The sequence below is a fragment of the Daucus carota genome, chromosome 6 (genome assembly GCF_001625215.2).
Source record: "Daucus carota subsp. sativus chromosome 6, DH1 v3.0, whole genome shotgun sequence".
NCBI lineage: Eukaryota > Viridiplantae > Streptophyta > Magnoliopsida > Apiales > Apiaceae > Daucus > Daucus carota.
Genome location: NC_030386.2, coordinates 15,759,857 through 15,780,288, shown reverse-complemented (window position 1 = coordinate 15,780,288; position 20,432 = coordinate 15,759,857). Strand labels below are relative to the sequence as shown.

Below are 20,432 nucleotides of genomic sequence, written 5' to 3'. Positions count from 1 at the left end.
TCTCGGTGATTAGCTGAGTCCATAAATTGACTCTGCTTCCTTAACACAGCTGTACACAAAATTAAATGAAACAAAACGTTATCCTCTGCCTTGCTTTCATCGGACAAACAAATAAGTACTCCTTCCGTTTCTTTCTCGTTTGAAATGTTGGGACTGTTCATAACATGAGACAAATGATTACTTTACGCCAAATCAATAAAACCAAATATAGTCATGAGAGATCTCGTTGGATTCGTATTTATAAATATTTTAATATGATAAAGTTTTTATATTTAATACTAACATGAAACTAAAGATATTAACGATTGAAAGTATGCGTTGACAAACGTGTTCAAGGCAAATAGAAAAAATAATAAGATACGGGGAGAGTACTGTTTATTAGACAAGTCTTCCAAATTGTTATTGCCCGGACTTGTAAGGTGTAAGTTGAGTATGTGATTTGTGTGTGGACGGTACTATAATTTTAGTATTTTATGTCTATTTTTTTAGACTTAATATTGAACGGTATAACCACTTTTAATAAATTGGTTTCAGAGTAGAATTTGTTGGATATTATAATTAATTTTCAATGATTTTTTTGGTGAAAAATGTTAAACATTTATTTTTTTAATTTACTAATTATATAATTGTATTAATATTTGTTACATTTTTATATAGAAAATAATGATTTATGATGTACAAATTAGTGATTTTTACGGTAAAAAATAGTACTAAAAATTGATCAACTAGATTCTATTTCTATGCTAATTTGATTTTTGGTGGATTAAGACGATATATATAGGCAATACTCCGACCCTTGTTACTAACTGCAAGTGATTTTTTTGCTAGTTTACTCACTTTTTTGTTGGCCAAATTTTATTTTACTCAATCCCGGGAAGAAAAAAAATCCTGGTCTGCCCTCTTTACGATTGGTGTTTTATTTAAGGTGCTTGTATATTTATCACCGGTGATGTGCTTGACATTTATCGCCCCGGTCGACAATTAATTTGCAGGAATTTATCACAGCTAGGTGAAGAGCTAGGTCATACAAGTCCTGAATATTATCCATGTGTACTAGATAATTTGCAGTATAAAATTTGACCGGGAATCAACGTATAATAGAGGGTAAGCAGCAATATCGGTGCTCCCACCTGTGCATCCATTAATCAAACATGTGTAATATATAGTTCTCTTCACATTTTGTTCCGATCATTTTCAGTTCAATGTCACAATTGATTCTGATTACTATGTATTGTTTCTTTGTTTACTGTGATATGTTCGTCGTAAATCGTATTTGATATTGCACGAGATACCACACGATTGTGTGCTTTATTATATAAAAAAGGTAGACTCACTCACGCTAGCCACTGGTTGCTAGCTAGCTGCCTAACTAAATCAAACTTTATTAATCCAGACTCGTACATGTTTATGCAATCCAATAGGACTGTCCAAATCGGCATTCCTGTGGCTGGTCAAAGTTGCATTGACTTGGGAGATTCTGGGCCTTCTGCAGCATCTGTTTCATTTTCTGGCTCTGCATGCTCTGTCCACCCTCCATCTGCTGCTTCACAACATCCTGAATCGCCGCGCATCGGCACATGGGCTTAACTTGTCTCAGCTGTTCACAGCATTGTGTCTGCATATCTTGTTGTCCTTCTTTCACCTGGTCGCTCTGGACAATCATTCTCAGACTTCCTCCTCCTTGTTGTTGACCTTGCATAAGGAATTTCTCACACATGTTGAAGTCCTTGCTCTGGATCTCTTCACGACATTGCTGCCTGCTGCCTTGTTGCGAGGAGGATCCTTCGTCTTCGGTGGTGGTGGTGATTGTGGTGACGGTCGTTGTGTAGGTGGTTGCTGCGGCCACAGCAAAGAGAGCAATGAAAAGAGCACCGAAGAGTTTGAGGCTTGCCATTGTTTTTGCAGCTAGCTAGGTTCTTGTTTGATTAGAATTGTTGGTTAATTGCTTGATGGATGTGCAGAAGTGGTTCAGCTGCTGGCTATTTATCATGAAGCCGAAGGTTAATTCCGGGAATTCACTTGCACTGCAAACACGTACGTGGAGAAGCATGTTGGAGAAGGAAGTGTTGATCTTGTTACACGTAGAAATTACATGCAGATGAGTCCACAGCTTCCGAGCAGAGAAGAAGCTTCTCTCTTGCTCTTTCATTTGCGGATAAGCATCCATTCTGTTCAACTTTTTCGCTGTATTTGATGGAAATTTTATGAATACGTCCGTGGTTGGAAGCGGACAAATTTACATGCAAATGCTTCTCTATACAAACTACAATTTTACAAACTGATTAGAACGAAGTAATTGCAATCCTTCCGTCCTGTGAAAAGGATAAGTTCGGGATGGGGATTCAGGGGCGGAGAATAAGGCAAAAAAATAATTTAAAAATATCTATCATATATAGTTAATTAACTAAACAAAGGAGAAGTATCGAAATTTTTTTTGTTCACCCTCTTTTCCCATTCTCTTCATTTCCTGGTTAGTGATTAGAGCTTAGTTACAGTTTTGGATCTGAAATCATGAATACTAAGTTTATAATTAAAAGTTAAAATTTTTCGTTGAATGCAAAATTTTGAATACTGTCACTTCCGGCACCCATCCTAGATATATACAGAGTTGGTGCTTGCTACTTGCTAGCAACGATCACGAGTCCTTAAAAGAATTTAGTATACCAGACCAACCCATCCAGACTTACTATTTGGAGAAAGAAATCTGGACAATCAATTTTCAGTTCCGGCTAATAAAATATATAAATGGAATTAATATAGACGATCTTAGTGAACAAGAGATATTAAATAAAATAAAATAAATCATATATCTATGGTATATTAAGATTTGAGATTGATATTAATACTTTATATATGTATTAGTTATGTGCCACTTTTTTTTGAGCAAAGTTATGTGCCACTTGATCACTAATGTCTAAGCTTTGGCACTTTTCCTTTAAATTTGATGCAAGCACTCGCATAAAGTAAGTATTTGGGATGAACTTGCGACCAAAAACGATGTCGCTTATAAAGAGATGAGCAGCGAGTCCAGCGACCAAAAATAGTCACTGCGACAAGTACAAAGCTGAAAAGTTTTAGAAGTAAGTTCATTTTTCGACGACATATCATAAATTGGAATACATATTTTCTTAGTCTATGCCTTAATTTGTGCAAGTTTCTTACTATCTTCCCACGTACTAAATCAATCCATCTTTGATGCAACTTATGTTGTGTTTGGTTGGGGTGGATGGAATGGAATGGAATGAAATGAAATGATTATAAATAAAAGAAAATAATAGAGTGTAGGATGGAGGACTTTGAACAAAATGAGTGAGGGCAAATTTTGTATGATAAGAATTGAGTAGAAAATAGGTATGATAAGGAATGGAGCATTCCTTCACAAGATGGAGGGTTTGAGCTCTAGTTGAGGATGATAGGAATGGAATGGTGGAAGGAATGAAATTATTATACATTCAACTAAATTATAGTTCAAATCTCATTCCATTCCCCCCATTTTCATTCACCCCAACCAAACACAACATTAGTATACTACTTTCGAACACCAATTGACACATTTTTTAATCCAATTATTGAGACACTATCCTTGAAACGATTGAGTGTAATGATATATATACACTACTTATATTAAGATTCAAAAATAATGAGCATCTCTTTTCCACTCTTTTGAATGACCCTAAAATCTAAACTTCTTTTAATATAAAGATGTTCCGGCGGAAAAAATTGTGCAATGTGAAAATCCAAAGCGTCGATGATACAAGTATTTTGTCATCTAACAGTTGCTATGGTTGTCAAGCTGATGTAAAAAAGGTTAAGGAAAATTTGAGTGTACTAATTGCCCAAAGGCTGTTCCCTGCTAAAAAAAAGTCTTTCCAAATCATTTACATCATATACTTCTTGATGATTTAAAAGTAATGTATATGATTGTAATTTATAAGCTTGATTGATTTTTGCTGGTGAACCCCCTTACATTATTACATAAATAACAATTATGCCAATTAAAATGAATCAAAAATATGAAATTTAAGTATCTAACATGTGTTTATAAGCACACACTAGATAAACAGTTAAACCATTGATGAACTTGACTACTCCAACTCACCTTCAGCCCATCCCGAAACTACTATGACCGGATACCTCAAGTTGGTGATCATATGCTAGTTAGCCAGTGATTCTGACAATCAAATACATTAATGGCCTCTTTGGAGCTAGCTAGTAATTCTAACAATCAAATACATCAATAGCTCGTTTGCAAATCAAGATTTCATTTGAAATTCTGAATTAATCGAATAATCTATGTGGAAATTTGGATCTGGATATTCAAATATCAGTATAAACAGGAGAATTTGACAGCCAACTCAAATCCTGTCATTTGAAATCCATGATTTCAAATGAAATAGACGTTTTCAAACGCCTTCTAATGTAATTCGCAAGATTTATAATTTTAATTTTCTATTATTGATCAACTACGAATTAACACTTTTTCTCCAATTACAGAACAATGTGGTGGATTTATTATAAATGCCAAAAATACTCCCTATTTTACAAAATCAGAGCCATAACATGATTCAAATGAAATGCACGTTTCCAAACGCCTTCTAATGTAATTCGCAAGATTTATAATTTTAATTTTCTATTATTGATCAACTACGAATTAACACTTTTTCTCCGATTACAGAACAATGTGGTGGATTTATTATAAATGCCAAAAATACTCCGTATTTTACAAAATCAGAGCCATAATAAAAAAGGTACTTCTTTATATAAATATTAATATCATAATCCTAGAGTCGGACTATCCTGGTCGTTGCTAGCAAGTAGCAAGCATGTATATATGCATGTATATTTTCAAACGAGTTAAATATCAAAATGGTCACTGAAGTAGAGGTCATATATGACTTTGCTCACTAATCTTATCGGGGTCTCATTTCAATCATTAAAGTCACAATAAATATCAATCAAGTACCTCCAAATTTCTGTTCAAAGAATAAAAATATTATTTAGAAAGTTTGACACATTATTTTTGAATATTACAACAACCAATTAAAAGGTTATGAATTCTAGCATTTATGACAACATATTCAGATTTTATCAATTTTATTTAGTATTTATTTTTAATTAAAACAAAAAAATGTATTAATATAATAAGAAAAAAATAGTAGATAAAATTTAAAAAATCTAAATATATTATCATAAATAGTAGAAGTCATAACCTTTTACTTGGTTGTGATAGTATTCAAAAATAATGTGTCAAACTCTATAAATAATATTTTTACTCCTTCAACTAAAATTTGGAGGTACTTGATTGATATTTATTGTGACTTTAATGATTGAAATGAGACCCCGATAAAATTAGTGAGCAAAGTGATATATGACCTCCACTTCGGTGACCACTTTGATATTTAACCCATTTTCAAACTTATCCATTTCACAGGATGGAAGGATTGCATTTAGGGCCGTTCACGAACAGAGCCGAGCCGAGTTTTGACCGAACCGAGCTGAGTTTTAAATTTTTTTTCTATGGAATCAAGCCGAGCTGAGCTTTCTTATCGAACAAAAAATTGTGTTCGAGCTCGAGCTCGTGAACTAATGAGCCGAACACGAGTTTGTTCACGAACAAATACGAGGCGAGCCGAGCCGAGTTAGAAAAAAAATAAGGTCAAACCGCTATTTGACTCTTAAAATAGCAAGCCAAATAAAATTTTTAGTGTGTTTTGATGTCACTATATTATAGGGTTAATTATCTAGTTGGTCACTAAAGTGGGTTTAATGTATCAAATTGGTCACTGAAGTGAAAATGGTATCAAGACACTAAAGTCACCAAAAATATCAAACAAGTACCCTGAAATATAAGTTCAAGCAGTAAAAATATTATTTATAGAGTTTTACACATTATTTATGAATGTTACCACAATCAATTGAAAGGTTATGACTTCTGATATTTATGATAATATATTTAGATTTTATCAAGTTTATTTATTATTTATTTTTAATTAAAACAAATAAATTAACTATATAATAAAAAATAAATAATAAAAAAACTTGATAAAATCTAAATATATTATCATAAATACTAGAAGTCATAACCTCTTAGTTGGTTGTGGTAACATTTAAAAATGATGTGTAAAATTCTATAAATAATATTTTTATTGCTTGAACTCATATTTGAATGTACTTGTTTGATATTTATGGTGACTTTAGTGACTATCTTGATATCGTTTTCACTTCAGTGATCAACTTGATATATTAAACTCACTTCAGTGATCAACTTGATAATTAACCCCTATATTATAGTTAATATTCTCCTGATCGATTTGATATATTATATGTTGAATTTTGCGTTCAATAACATGTATATATTACGAAATTATTCTGAAAATATTGCATTTTTTCGAGTTTTAATGAGTCGAGCTCGAGCCGAACACACTAAAAGCTCGGCTCGAGCTCGTTTTCTTAATGAACACATTTATGTGGTCGAGCTCGAGATCAAGTTCTCAACGAACCGAGCCGAACCGAGTTTTTATCGAGCCGAGCTCGAGCTTGTTCGCGAACAGTTCAGTTCGTGAACAGCCCTAATTGCATTTACTTTGTTCTAATCGCTCTGTAGAATAGTAGTTTGGATAGAGAAGCATTTGCATGTAAATTTGTCCGATTCCAACCACGGACGTATTCATAAGATTTCCATCGAATACAGCGAAAAAGTTGAACAGGATGGATGCTTATCCGCAAATGAAAGAGCAAAAGAGAAGCTTCTTCCCTGCTTGGAAGCTGTGGACTCATCTGCATGTAATTTCTACGTGTAACAAGATCAACACTTCCTTCTCCAACATGTTTCTCCACGTACGTGTTTGCAGTGCAAGTGAATTCCCGGAATTAACCTTCGGCTTCATGATAAATAGCCAGCAGCTGAACCACTTCTGCACATCCATCAAGCAATTAACCAACACTTCTAATCAAACAAAAACCTAGCTAGCTGCAAAAACAATGGCCAACCTCAAACTCTTCGGTGCTCTTCTTATTGCTCTCTTTGCTGTGGCCACAGCAACCACCTACACAACTACCGTCACCACAATCACCACCACCACCGAAGACGAAGGATCCTCTTCGCAGCAAGGCAGCAGGCAGCAATGTCGTGAAGAGATCCAAGGCAAGGACTTCAACATGTGTGAGAGATTCCTTATCCCGGATCAACAACAAGGAGGAGGAAGTCTGAGAATGATTGTCCAGAGTGACGAGGGAAAACAAAGACGAGAAGAACAACAAGAGCTGCAGACACAATGCTGCGAAGAGCTGAAACAAATTAAGCCCATGTGCCGATGTGCGGCGATTGGGGATGTTGTGAAGCAACAGATGGAGGGTGGACAAAGCATGCAAAGCAAGAAAATGAGACAGATGCTGCAGAAGGCCCAGAATCTCCCGAGTCGATGCAAGTTTGATCAGCCACAGGAATGCAGCTTTGGACAGACCTACTGGATTGCATAAACATTTTCGTGCATGAGTCTGAATTAATAAACTTGGATTTAGATAGGCAGGCAGCTAGCAATTAACCTTTTTTATATAATAAAGCACACAATCGTGTGGTTTCTCTTGCTATTCTGTTTAATGATCATTTCTTGCAATATCAAATACGATTTACGACGAACACATCACAGTAAACAAAGAAACAATACATAGTAGTCATCAGAATCAGTTGTGAAATGAACCGGAAAATGATCGGAACAAAATAGGAAGAAAACTGCTATATAGGACATGAATATGGATGCACAGGTGAGACTTGTAAATATTAAAAAAAATTTATTAATTTTTCATATTTTTCATTTATAAATAATAAATATTCTTTTAAGGTGGACCAAATGGAGTGGAAGTAGGTTACGGCGGAGGGACATATAACAAGTTTTTAATTGAGATAATGTGAAAACAACCGATTTTAACCAGGATGGTAAAAATTCTCATTTTTCTTAATTTAAATATATTTATATTTTATATAATCATATATGAAATGTATTTTTCATGCCAAAATATAGATATTTGAAAACTTATATCCAGTGTCAATTCATTATTATACTTTTATAATATTCAAATAATGTTACGCATTTATGTTGTGTGTATCTGGTATTGGATATCCAACTGAAATCGAGTAATACAGTATTTTTCGTTTTTAATAGTCGATTAATTTTCTTTTCGTTTTGTCAAGGAAATAAATTTCATTAAGCATTCAAATCTCTGTGCATTACCTGATGGAGTTCTGGTAACCATATGATTAGCTATACAACTATTGTGTCTTGGTAAGAAATGAGCGACCTGTTTCGCGGATGGATCGTTTAACAAATTTAAACCAGCATCACCAAATGATTTTGTAATTCAGACAATAAAAATTTGCACTCCTCTATTACCCTACGAAGATAGGACAGATAGATTGAAGAACAACGGTTTGCTTGAACCCCGGTTAAACAATCAGTCTCCACTTAATGATTGCTCAATTTAATCCTTGATCCAGCTCAAAGCCTCCTTAATACCCAAAGCTTCGGCTAATTCAGGAGCTAAACGTCGACCTTCTCTGCACCTAGCACTAGCAGCTACCAGTTCGCGTATGTAATCTCGAGCTACTCGAGTTCTCGAATATCGCTGCACGTTGATCTTAACCGTACGTTCCTTCCTGTGGATGTTCCCAACGCTCTTTGCCGTCTTCTTGGTTCATGAATCCAAGAAAATTACCAAACGACCATGTTATCAGGATGTGATACACTGTTTCAAGCTCGTTATTGCACACAGGACATGTATCAAGAACAATAACTCTTCTGGACAATAACTATTCCTTAGTAGGCAGTATATTTTGAGCTGCCCTCCATATAAAATGTTTACTTTCAGTTTCAGAGGCACTTTCGAATTCAAAGTACGTCACCAGATGTTCGACCAGTAAACAAATTCAAAAAATGACATCCTCGTTATTGACTTTTGTACAAAGTGCTAATTTTAACCGTTTCACACAAATCGTGGACTAAGGGGCCGTTTGGTTATGGGTATTCAGGAGATTGATTCCCTTTGTACGTATTTGTTTGGTAAAAATCATCATTCCCTTTCCCCTTTTTTAGTAGTGGGTTTACCTGATATTGCTCATAACTCATTCCCCACCCCCAACTAGGTATTTGGATTCCTTTTCCCCACATTTTTTCTATTTTGAGTATATTTTAAACAATTAAAATAAAAGATTATCATATAAAGTATTTTTAAGAATTAAAAACATTTTTTAATTTAGTTTTTTAAATTAAATATAATTGTGACATAATTCACATGTTAATTTATTTAAAAAATTAATAGTATGTTTAAATAAATTATATTAATTTATTAGAATGTAAATAAATTATCTTGTTATAGATATGAATACATTTAACTCTTTTGAAATTATATAATATTAAGAAAATCGAATATAAAATTAATCGCACAAATTTTCATTCCGTTTCTGCAACAAAACCAAACAGGTAAAACAATTCAGGATCATTCCTTTCCTTTCTCCGTGTTTCCCTTTCTAGATTTCATTCCGTTTCCCCGAAGCGAACCAAACGGCCCCTAATTCTAATTAAATCAATATACTTATATAAAGGAGAAGCGAGGGGCGTGTAGGTGGCGCCTCTCAAATCGCTCCGTTTTATTTTTCTAATTTTCTGGAATTTTTGGAAGAAAAATATCAAAAACTAGAAATACCTTTTTTAGTTTCGGATATATTAGAAGCAAGTTTCAGAATCTGATTTTGTTTCAAATTATTTATGGAATATAGTAGCTTAAAAGTTAATCTGGTTTTGTTTCTATATAAAGAAGAAGCGATAGAACTACCTTTTTTTAGTTTCGGATATATTAGAAGCAAGTTTCTTGAAAATTTTAATCTGATTTCATTTCTATGTAAAGGAGTAGCGAGGGGCGTGTAGGTGGCGCCTCTCACATCGCTCTGTTATATTTTTCTAATTTTCTGGAATTTTCGGATGAAAAATATCAAAAATTAGAACTACCTTTTTTAGTTTCGGATATATTAGAAGTAAGTTTCAGAATCTGATTTTGTTTTAGATTATTTATGGAATATAGCAGTTTGAAAGTTTTAATCTGATTTTGTTTCAGATTATTTAATTATGGGAAAGAGTAGCACACAAGTCTCTCTACACCTATAAACAAGTCTCTCTACACCTATAAATACCCCTATAGGTTGTAGGGTTTTGGATCATCTAAACACAACATACTCTCTCATACCACAGTCCTACCTCTCTCTCTGGTGATAATTCTCTTACTCGATTTTTAACTCAGTGGTGCCGTTCTTCTGCAACGATAAGTGAAGGCTGTTTATACGGTATTAAAAAATATAAAGGTTGTTGCAAGTAAAAAACAGCTAGGTGGGAGTCGACAAATCCAAACACGGGAGAAGAATATAGTCTTGACATCATATTGATGGATGATATCAATAAATTAACTATTAGTGATGTATGTTTGTTGATTATTCTTTTATAATACATGTTTTGTTCATCGGACATGTTTGTTGTTGTTTATTTTTATATGATTTGCTTTGTATACAGGAAAATATTATTCATGCATTATCTGTTTGCTCCGTTCAAGTAACTTTTAAGTGAAAGCTGTTTATACAGTATTAAAAAATAAAGGCTGTTACACGCAAGGGTAGTTATATAGACTGCTATCTCACGGATTTAAGTTAGATGTTTTTGTGCACGATCAATCCAAAAAAATTGGAGGAAGGTGACAATGTAAGAACATGATAACTTTTTTAAAAAAAAACGCGTATAAAATTAAGATTTGTTGTGCTTTAAATTGTTAATTACGTGTAGAAAGATATTTTCATCTTTTCACCATGAATTATAGTCCAAATTTTGCAATTTTATATATTATTATTGGTATTACATCAAGATTTTTATAATATAAAATTTATTTTATCCTACAAATATTAATTTTTAAGCATTAATATACTTTTTTATAGACAGCCACAAAATTATTGTATTCTGCAAAATATTAATATTGAATAATTAATATAGTTTTTATAGGCCGCCGCAACGCGCGGCTTCTCAACTAGTTATTATAATTTTAAATGCAAAATTCCTTTATTTAGTGATGGAAGAGCCTGTTAAATAAATAAATAAAGACGTGTTCTCACGTGTATAACCAGGCCCATTTCAGCCCATAAAAAAACACAAGCCCAACCAAAAACAATCTGAAAGCCCAAATAATGTAGTCTGGTCAGTAAAATAAACAGCATCACTTCATTTGGGGAACAAACTCTATCTGCTCAGACTCTCATCCGTGCTCTCTCAATTAGGGTTTCATTTACCCCAATTTCAAACCCTATCCACCGGATCTGGTACTATTCCATCCTCTCTTTATATTTGTATTTACTAGATCTCTTTTGATATTTGTTGAATTAAATTAATTTATTATTCGGTGAATATTAGCTGATATACTCGTTTTTTATGTGTATGAATAAGAAATTAATTGTTGTAGTTGTATCATGATTTGATTACTCTAGATCTGTAATTTTTGATTATTTTTCTTTTTTGATTAGTGGATGCTTGTTTGTGAGCTGCTATGAATATGATTTTCACGGTGTTATTATTTGGAGTTGTGTGTACTCTCGGAATTGTTATGTTTGTGATTGATTGGAATTGTATAGACTCTCTTGAAATTGCGATGCTCGTATATTTTAATGTGATGGTGAAGCGTCTTTTGTTCCGGTGCTGTGTAGTTTCGTTGTGAAGTAGTTGTAGTGAATTATAGTAAGCCTGCAATCACTTGCGTTAGTTATTATTATTGTGTGAATGATCGATGTTTCTTGCTTTTAATTTTGTGTACCTGTGATATAGGTTAAAATAATGCATATTCATGTTCAGGCTGACGATGAAAAACTTACGGGGGTGTATTCGATTGGGATTTTAATGGATTGTTTTTAGTTTATGGATTTTAATGGATTGTATGGGATTTTGATTTTGTGCGGATTCTTGATAAAATGTCACAGAGTTGATAGGATTTCAGTACAATGCTTCAAAATCCCATTGATTTTGATGGGATTTCAAAAAACTTAAAATACACTGAAGAATGCCACAAAATTCATCCTTTTATGAAATGCAAAAAAATCCATCGGCATTTGAATACCATCAGATTTTAATGGATTTTAAACAATCCCAATTGAATACCATCGGATTTTAAAGCATAATTTAAAATCCCAATTGAATACCACCAGATTTTGTAGCATAATTTAAAATCCCAATTGAATACCTCAGGATTTTAATGAATTTTAAACAATCCCAATCGAATACCCTCGAATTTCATGAATGCAAAAAAATGCTTTAAAATCCCAATCCAATACACCCCTCTTAATTTTATACATTTAAATTACTGTACTGTGTTATTTAAGTTATTTAAATCATCTGTTTGATACAGGTCTGGGCATTTGAGTTTTGGTGCAAAGAGTTACCTTCTGTTGTTAAGTTCATCAGTCAAGTTTCATGTCTGACCTCGATATCCAGATTCCTAATGCTTTTGGTAAGAAGGTTTCACTGCGCAATTGATTCATACATGTTTCAACACTATCATCGTTTTTATAGTTATTTGCTGATCATGTTTGTGTTATACCTGTCAACAGTATTTGTGTTTTTTTTTATATGGTACTTTTTGTTTTCTTGTTTTAATGTTTGACATTTGGTGCTTTGTGCTAATATAGATCCCTTTGCTGAGGCCACTGCTGAGGACTCTAGTGCTGGGTCGAAAGAGTACGTGCATATTCGCGTACAACAGCGAAATGGCAGGAAAAGCTTGACAACTGTGCAGGGCTTGAAGAAAGAATTCAGTTATAATAAGATTCTTAAGGATCTCAAGAAGGAGTTTTGCTGCAACGGTACTGTTGTCCAGGATCCTGAGCTAGGCCAGGTACCCATTGACTCCATTGGCTAAATTTTATTATTTTAAATACTTTTTGAGTTGCCTTATTTCTCTTTGTTGTTTTATGTGAAGGTTATTCAGCTTCAAGGCGATCAGCGAAAAAACGCTTCTACTTTCTTGATTCAGGTGATTACTTGCTTTTTCTTTTAGCTCTGTGACATATAGATGCAAATATATTAGGGTACCCAAAAAGGGAGGAGGGATTTTTTATATGCATGTTATTAGGGATCGATAGTGGCTGAGGCTCCTACATATGCCAATGGGCAGGCTCACAATGCTCACTTCCCCTCACCCTGTACTAAAAAAAGTAGTAATTGATTCAGCGAGAAAAAGAAAAGAAAGGGGAAGTAGTAATTGGAAAATAATAATGTGCTGGAAGAATGGGAGAGATGTTTTATATGCATCTTTTAAGACCTGTCAGTATTTTCGGGCATCTTTAATCTATAGTTGCTTCCGTCCACGTCCTTATTTTATGAGCCTAGTTGCAGCTATTTGCACCCTGCGAGGATGGTTGAAAAATTAGGAACTTTATTGGCCTAGCAAATGTTTGATCCAATATTGCTTCTTTATGTTCTCTCAGCAGTATTTACTTGTCCGAGGGGGATAAAGAGATGCTTTGACTTATTTTAGAAAGTGATTGATATCAAAATAATTTTCACATTTGAATAGGATATCCGAATAGAAATGATGATAGTAACAGTTAGTTGTGATTCTATGCAAAATGTTTTGTGCTATCTCTTATTCTATTTGATTCCTTTGTGTTCACTAGTCTGTATTAGTTGTTGGCTGAGGGAATTATGTAAACTTATGTCTGATTATCTTACAATATAGGATGACAGAATGAGAAAAATAAATGAATAATTTTTTGTGAAATTCCGAAACTTTTCTGATGAATCTAGTTGCCACATTCCTTTATGAGGGTATTCATATTATTTGTATCTTTGTGTTGTGTTTGTTTCATGAACAGGCAGGTATTGTGAAGAAGGAGCACATCAAAATTCATGGTTTCTGAGCTGCAGAGGAGTCTATCAGAAGTGCAGTTTATGTTCACCATATTATGATATAAGTGCTTGTAGTTTGTACACTTGAATTATATATATCGTCATTTGTTATAAGTATTTTAATAGGCAGTGTGCTGCAACGCAACTGCTCTTGGAAGTGTTGTGTGGGATGGTGATGAAATGTTTCTTAGTCTTTGGTGTTATGTTATTAATAATTGCCAACTGATGGTTAAAAAGTGTTTCTTTTGTTATTTTGGTCTGCTGTTGCTATTCTATGAAGAATGAAGATATACCCATTCTTACGCCCTGCTCCCGAGTTATAATTAGGGAGGAAAACAAGTGAAAAGGAAGTAAAGTTATTTAACTTTCACTCCTGTTTGTGCTCCCAAGTTTTTTAAAAGGAGAAAAGGAGGAAAGCAAGTGAAAGTGGATGCAAATATAGCAAAAGTTTCACTTCAAAAGTGGGATGAGAGTGAAAACACATTTACCTTCACTTGTCAAGATAGGTTAAGGTTCATGTCATGCCAAGCGGAGTGGTTACAGAAACATGTTATTGCGCAGAGTTTGGAGGAGTTCTGTCAATTGCTGTCAAGCTGATCATATATTTTAGAATTTCACATTCCCGACGACAAGGGTAAATGGAGTAGAAATTTCGGTTTAATTATTACGAGTAATAGGCAAATAAATTTGATTCTGATTAGTAACGTCGATTCTTATCAAAAAATTTATTTTAATCAGGCAGATAAATTTGATTCCGATTAGTAATGATAGTAGATTTGTTTATGTTTTTTGTTGTTTCTCATCAAAAAATTTGTTCTAATCATACTACCTTCATTTCTTCGAGGAAAATTGTTAGTTTCTTAAAAAAAAAGGAATATTTGTTATGTATATAATGCAAAAGAAGTTTCTTGGACGAAAATTGTTATTTTCTTTAAAAAAAAGAAATATTTGTTATGTATATAATGCAAAAAAAGTGTATAGATATAAAAGAATTGTTTTCTATGAAGTTAAAGTGGGGGTTAAATGATAATATTATTATGTTATTAAAAAATTTTATTCAGATTACTAGTCGTTAAACAGAATCATGACAGAAAACTCCATCACGAACATGACCAAGGAAAACAAATTTTGAATCTCATGCTTGCAAAACTCAAAATACCTGAGGGGGAAAATAACAAATTCTCAAATTCCATGTCTAAAAAACTCGAAATACTAAATAAACGAAATATTACGGATAAATGCATGAGTAATTTGAAGAGTGCAATCTCTTAACTAAAAAGATGCCAATAAGATAGAAATACATTTTGTGTAAAATTTTCTTTATGATAGGTGAAATTTTTGTGAAATTACTTTTTGAAAATTTGTTGATTATATTAAATACTATTTCAATAGAGTTGATTGTGATAATATAATTTATTATAATTTTTTTATTATCTTTTAAATTACATGATAAATGAAATATAAGTCTTGATCTATTAATTGATATCAATAGATGACTTGTCTAAAACCAATATTTAGCCAACAAAACAATATATTATATAGTTTTTATCAAATCTTGAAAATAGTAGATTATTCATTTCGAACAAAGTTCCATGTAGTCCACATATTTACTGTAGTACCGTAGACCACGTATGTTCTGCAACTATATAATGACATAAAAACATTGCAAAATATGTTATTTTGCAAATCAATTCTATAAACATCATTATTTTGTTAAAAATTTTGACAATCCTAAACATTCTACAAGTTAAATAGTGAAAAACACATTATTCTGCAAAACATGTTAAGTTTGCAGAACATATTTACATATTACAGAACATATGTGTTCTACTTGTCGAACATAAATGATTTTCAATATTTTTCATGAAATAGTGATATTTATAGAATGTATTTCACAAAATAACAAGTTTCATACATTTTGCAATTTTTTTATGCCATTTTATAGTTGCAGTTAATACGTGGTCTACGGTACTACAGTACATATGTGGACTACATGGAACTTAACTCTATTAATTTCTTTATGGATATAATTCATGTTAAAAAGTTTCTTTTGTCATCGAATTGGCAAAAAAAAAAAAAAATCGATTAGAACTAGGGTCCATCTTCAAACCGGAGTTCCCAAATTCAGGTGCTGTACATAGAGCTCGAAGATCGTAGCATCTCGCTCTGGTATGACTCATTCACTAAAACACACACACACACACAAACTATAGCGAATTAATTGCTTATATGTATTTCCCGATACGAATTTCTTGCTATTCAATTGAAACATTGAGTGAATATTCACATGATTTGTTGTTCATTTCAAACTGAATTATCGTGGATATATATATTTATAATTGTTGCGTGTACATAATTTACCAGAGATTGAAAGAATGGACGATATACTCGTAGCGATTCTCTCAATGCTTCTCGTTGCGGCGTTGATTCCGCTTTACATATGGAGAAGGCGCCAGGCATCTTCGAGCGTTGAGCCTGACGAGCAAGTTCAGGTTCGATACGTCGTGATTAGTAGGAGTAGACAGTAGTTAACAGTTGTTTAGTACTCTTGTATTGTGAATGGTGTTGTGTGATGGTTTTTGTTTGGGAAATGAGTTTAGGTTCGTCAGAGGGAGGCTGTTTTGCGAGCTACTGGTGCTCGAGGTACTGCTCCTCCTCGCAGTCGTATGCGTAGAAGGACAACAACCTCGGCTGCTTCTACATCACATGTTGAAGGTCCGTGGCTTTAATTGTTTTCGATATCACATGTACTTTATCTAATTTGTATTTAATTGACATTAGGCTATGAGACGTCAGACGTCATATATCGTAGGCTCTTCGGGATAATTTGTCGTTTCGTGCATTTAAAGTTTTGTCATATTAACCTAATTGGAGCAGTCGGGGTGCGGATACTTTTTTTTATTAATTTTTGTGTGTGGATATGTGATTTAAGATTTTATAGTCGTGCTGTCTTTTCTCCGAATTTAAAATGACTTATATTCTTTGATTAACTCACTTCTCATTAGACTGATTATTACTTGTTACTTTGTCGGATCTTGTAATTAATAGTAATAGTGTGCAAAAAATTTACCATTGTGTTTTCTTCTTTTGACTGATTGAATTTGTCTAGGATGAAAGTAATTAAGCATTGATTTGGCTCTATAGCATTCAAGATAGATCATTTGCATGCTTGAATCAATACTTTATTTAATATAAAATTTATATCAACATGGCCACCGTCCTCATCAAAATATCTCACTTAGCTTCTTTACGTGGCTCATATAATAAAGTGATATGAGGCACATTAAAACACATAGATGAACATAGAGACATATGTTTTTTTAGAACTCTCTGAACACCTTTAACCTTGCTTTGTTTCTGTAATTAATTTACTGAATATCAAACCAAAAACCTTTAGTTGTATATGTCTAAAATTAAGAAAAATTCCTCAATTTTTTTTTGATTTAAAAAGTGATATATATAGTGATTTAATTCCTTCAAATGAGTCTCCATGAAGATCGAGTAGTTAAATGAGATACCTTTACAAGAACGGTGGCCACTTTGATAAAAAAACCCAATATTTTTCTTGTTAATCGTTGTACAGAATCTGGTGATGGGACTGACGAGGAGGATCTTGGTGAAGGGGAATATCATAATGTGAAGGTGTCAAAGAAAAGGGAAAAGAAACGACAAGAGCGGGAAGCTATACGACAGGTACATTGTAATTGTGTCATACTTTTCATTTACTTACAATTATATATAATATTTTAGCAGTATAGATATATAATGATTTCATATGGACCATATTAGGGCTAAAATATATTTATACTTAGAACAGTAGAGATGAGATATGCTGACTTTAATGTATACACCTACGCCTCGCCCTTTTTTGAAGGCCGAGGAAGCAGCTCGAGAGTCAAGGGTAACAAAACAGGATCGGTATGCAGAGATGAGGAGGAAGAAGGATGAGGAGCGGGAGGCTGAAGAACGTAGGCTGGTTGGTTAATTTTTGTTTTTTCATTAAATAATTTTGAATGAGCATTGTTGGATTTTTTATTATAAAGTTTATCACTGTTAATTCAGGAAGAAGAAGCCAAGGCTCGACAGGCGAAAGAGGAGGAAGCTGCTGCACTAGAATTTGAGAAGTGGAAAGGAGAATTTTCAATTGATTCCGAAGGAACTACGGAGAAGGAAGTTCAAGATGCCAACCAAGGGTTACTATTTGATTTTGTTGAATACATCAAGGTAGATTTAACATCTAGATGACTCTAATTCGATTTGGCTTTGTTCTATATTGTATTCACTCCTTACTTGCTAATTACAGATTACAATTTAGACTTGTCTTAAGTTTGTAAGAAAAATACAGACAAAAAAAATTAAATCAAGGTCCTGAGCATGACAGTGTATGCTTATCTAAGGACTGCACCTACAGTATGTCTGCTTATCTGTAGTCCTGGAGCTTATTCTCAGTTACAGTATGTGTTTGAATCCCAGCAACAGACTTTTATCGGCCACAGACTGCTAGTTAACTGATACGTCATTTCATCTAGAAAAAGCAACCTCATACAAATCAATATAATAACCACCCTGAACCTTTAATGGTTCTTATCCCCAAATATAATGTTCTTTTAAACAATGGCAAAAACGAGTATTTTAGTGATTGAGAAATTTTGTATAAGCTACAAATTAAGTCCTCGATTAGCACTCAGCCACTCACAATGTAAAGACTGTCTTGCAAAGGACAGTGTAACAGTTAGTGGGTGTTTCAACTAGGAGCTTAAAAGCAGATGGGCAGGTGCATCTATGAAATTTGTTTAGAGGAATTTTTATTTATTGTACATATATTCTCTTTACTTGTAAATGAACTTATCCTGCATTTCTAATCATGAGACTTCAGTAGACAATCTCAAGCTGAACTGAAGTATAATTCTTAACTCTGTGCTTTTTGTTTGCTGTGTTTGGCAACAAACTTAGAAAATTTAATGTACTTGTTGGCCTGAGTTTTTCTTCATGTAATTATTGCAGAAACACAAATGTGTACAACTGGAAGATCTCGCGGCAGAGTTTAAATTACGAACTCAGGTTCTTAATATATATACTTCCTCCATCCCATCCATTTGTTAGCAGTTTTTTTGCACTGCTTGCCACGCATTTTCAGGTGGATATAAAGTATAGTTTCATAACTTAGTTTTTAAACATTGAATTTTTATTCAAAAGAAAAAATAAAGATAAAATAATATATGAAAGTACTCTATTGGAACCTTAAAATGCATGTCAAGCCTTCTCTCCGAAATGTCAACAATCTGAAGAAAATGGAGGGAGATGATTACCTTACCTCCGCACTTGGTCTCTTTATAATTTATATATATAAATGATATAGAGGAGGTGATTCATTCATTGTTAAGCCTTTTTATTTTTTTTATTTTTGTCAGCTCCTTTGCTGCTTGTAGTTAGGTTTTGGTCCAATTTAATTAGCCTGTTTGTCTGATAAAAGAGCAGAAGTCTCTTGCTCAATACTACTTGCAGGAAAAAAATAAAAACTTTCTCCTGCTTTCTTGTTCTTCATAATTATGCACCTTATATGAACTTTTTGGTTGATGCAGGAATGTATCAACCGCATCACCTCTTTAGAAGATCTGGGTATGATATTATGGTTCCTGAACTTTATTCCTTTTCTAGCACTGCCTGATGAGTGCTTTGCTTAACAAGATGTGTTTATATATCTGTATCAGGACGATTATCTGGTGTTATGGATGATCGAGGGAAATATATTTACATTTCACTGGATGAAATGAAAGCTGTTGCCGACTATATCAAGCGGGAGGGTAGGGTTAGCATATCACATTTAGCTAGCCAATCCAACCAGTTTATAGACTTGGAACCAAAAGCACAGTTTCTTGATGATATCAGCAGTCAGGAGGAACCAATCGTAGCTTAAGTCAGGTAGTCTTATCACTTGGATTTTATTGCTGAATTACAAATTAGTGCGGTGTAACAGAAGATGTGAGAGCTTCTTAGAAAAAATTAGGGGAAATATGATGCAATTATCTACTTAAATTTGCAGAAAACACGTGTCAAGTTATCAGGAGATGACTTGGTGAGTTATTCGTTGCAGGTATACAACGGGGTTTGTTGCACATTGTTCTTGTATTGATGCTTCCCCAGATTTTGGTGACCCAAGCTGCGCTATGTAGATTATGTGTCCACACAGAACTCTTAAAAATCCTTTCTAGGTTAGAAGACATTGAACAAGGCCGATGTCCAACATTAACCAGTTGTTTCCATAACCTGCAAAGTCTGTTACTAACATTACTATGCAATGTTATAAGAATGCTGTAAAACTTATTCGACTGCTTTTTAATATAAGAATATCAATACTTGCGGATTCAAAAGGTACCAGAAGGGGTTTTGTGCATGTTTGTGGTTTTTCTCTTCCTTTATTTTATAAATGGGCTCTCTATCATATATATATCTAATCAAATATTTGAATGCCCATGCATTTGTTACCAAGATAGTATTACTGATTAT

General features: G+C 33.4%; 4 protein-coding genes across 5 annotated transcripts; 3 read left to right on the top strand and 1 right to left on the bottom strand.

Moving 5' to 3' along the window:
* Window positions 1-1,405: 1,405 nt before the first annotated feature.
* LOC108227018 (2S sulfur-rich seed storage protein 2) lies at window positions 1,406-1,894 on the bottom strand. The gene has a single exon (XM_017402009.2). It carries the CDS (start codon window positions 1,892-1,894, stop codon window positions 1,406-1,408), a length of 489 nt encoding a protein of 162 aa, XP_017257498.1.
* A 5,042-nt stretch (window positions 1,895-6,936) lies between these two features.
* Window positions 6,937-7,556, top strand: LOC108227034 (2S sulfur-rich seed storage protein 2). Its single transcript, XM_017402030.1, has one exon. It carries the CDS (start codon window positions 6,982-6,984, stop codon window positions 7,477-7,479), a length of 498 nt encoding a protein of 165 aa, XP_017257519.1. The 5' UTR covers window positions 6,937-6,981; the 3' UTR covers window positions 7,480-7,556.
* A 3,656-nt stretch (window positions 7,557-11,212) lies between these two features.
* LOC108224592 (protein translation factor SUI1 homolog) lies at window positions 11,213-14,176 on the top strand. The gene is made up of 5 exons (XM_017399263.2): window positions 11,213-11,350; window positions 12,427-12,528; window positions 12,707-12,912; window positions 12,997-13,050; window positions 13,892-14,176. The coding sequence occupies exons 2-5, from the start codon at window positions 12,492-12,494 to the stop codon at window positions 13,934-13,936; spliced, it is 342 nt and encodes a 113-aa protein (XP_017254752.1). The 5' UTR covers window positions 11,213-11,350; window positions 12,427-12,491; the 3' UTR covers window positions 13,937-14,176.
* Window positions 14,177-15,968: 1,792 nt separating this feature from the next.
* On the top strand, window positions 15,969-20,296 carry LOC108224694 (DDRGK domain-containing protein 1). 2 transcript variants are annotated; one of them, XM_017399385.2, is made up of 10 exons: window positions 15,969-16,094; window positions 16,290-16,417; window positions 16,526-16,640; window positions 17,509-17,618; window positions 17,800-17,901; window positions 17,988-18,149; window positions 18,930-18,986; window positions 19,508-19,544; window positions 19,637-19,847; window positions 20,020-20,296. In XM_017399385.2, the coding sequence occupies exons 2-9, from the start codon at window positions 16,301-16,303 to the stop codon at window positions 19,840-19,842; spliced, it is 906 nt and encodes a 301-aa protein (XP_017254874.1). In that variant the 5' UTR covers window positions 15,969-16,094; window positions 16,290-16,300; the 3' UTR covers window positions 19,843-19,847; window positions 20,020-20,296. The 2 variants fall into 2 exon arrangements, with proteins under 2 accessions (XP_017254874.1, XP_017254875.1); XM_017399386.2 differs by having other exon boundaries at window positions 19,969-20,296.
* Window positions 20,297-20,432: the final 136 nt, after the last annotated feature.

Coding starts and splice junctions, on each gene's coding strand:
- LOC108224694 (XM_017399385.2), top strand. CDS start 16,301: ATGGACGATATACTCGTAGCGATTCTCTCAATGCTTCTCGTTGCGGCG. Junction 16,641..17,508: donor TTCTACATCACATGTTGAAG/GTCCGTGGCTTT, acceptor ATCGTTGTACAG/AATCTGGTGATGGGACTGAC. Junction 19,545..19,636: donor CACCTCTTTAGAAGATCTGG/GTATGATATTAT, acceptor TATCTGTATCAG/GACGATTATCTGGTGTTATG.
- LOC108227034 (XM_017402030.1), top strand. CDS start 6,982: ATGGCCAACCTCAAACTCTTCGGTGCTCTTCTTATTGCTCTCTTTGCT.
- LOC108227018 (XM_017402009.2), bottom strand. CDS start 1,894: ATGGCAAGCCTCAAACTCTTCGGTGCTCTTTTCATTGCTCTCTTTGCT.
- LOC108224592 (XM_017399263.2), top strand. CDS start 12,492: ATGTCTGACCTCGATATCCAGATTCCTAATGCTTTTG. Junction 12,913..12,996: donor AGGATCCTGAGCTAGGCCAG/GTACCCATTGAC, acceptor TTTTATGTGAAG/GTTATTCAGCTTCAAGGCGA. Junction 13,051..13,891: donor CTTCTACTTTCTTGATTCAG/GTGATTACTTGC, acceptor TTTCATGAACAG/GCAGGTATTGTGAAGAAGGA.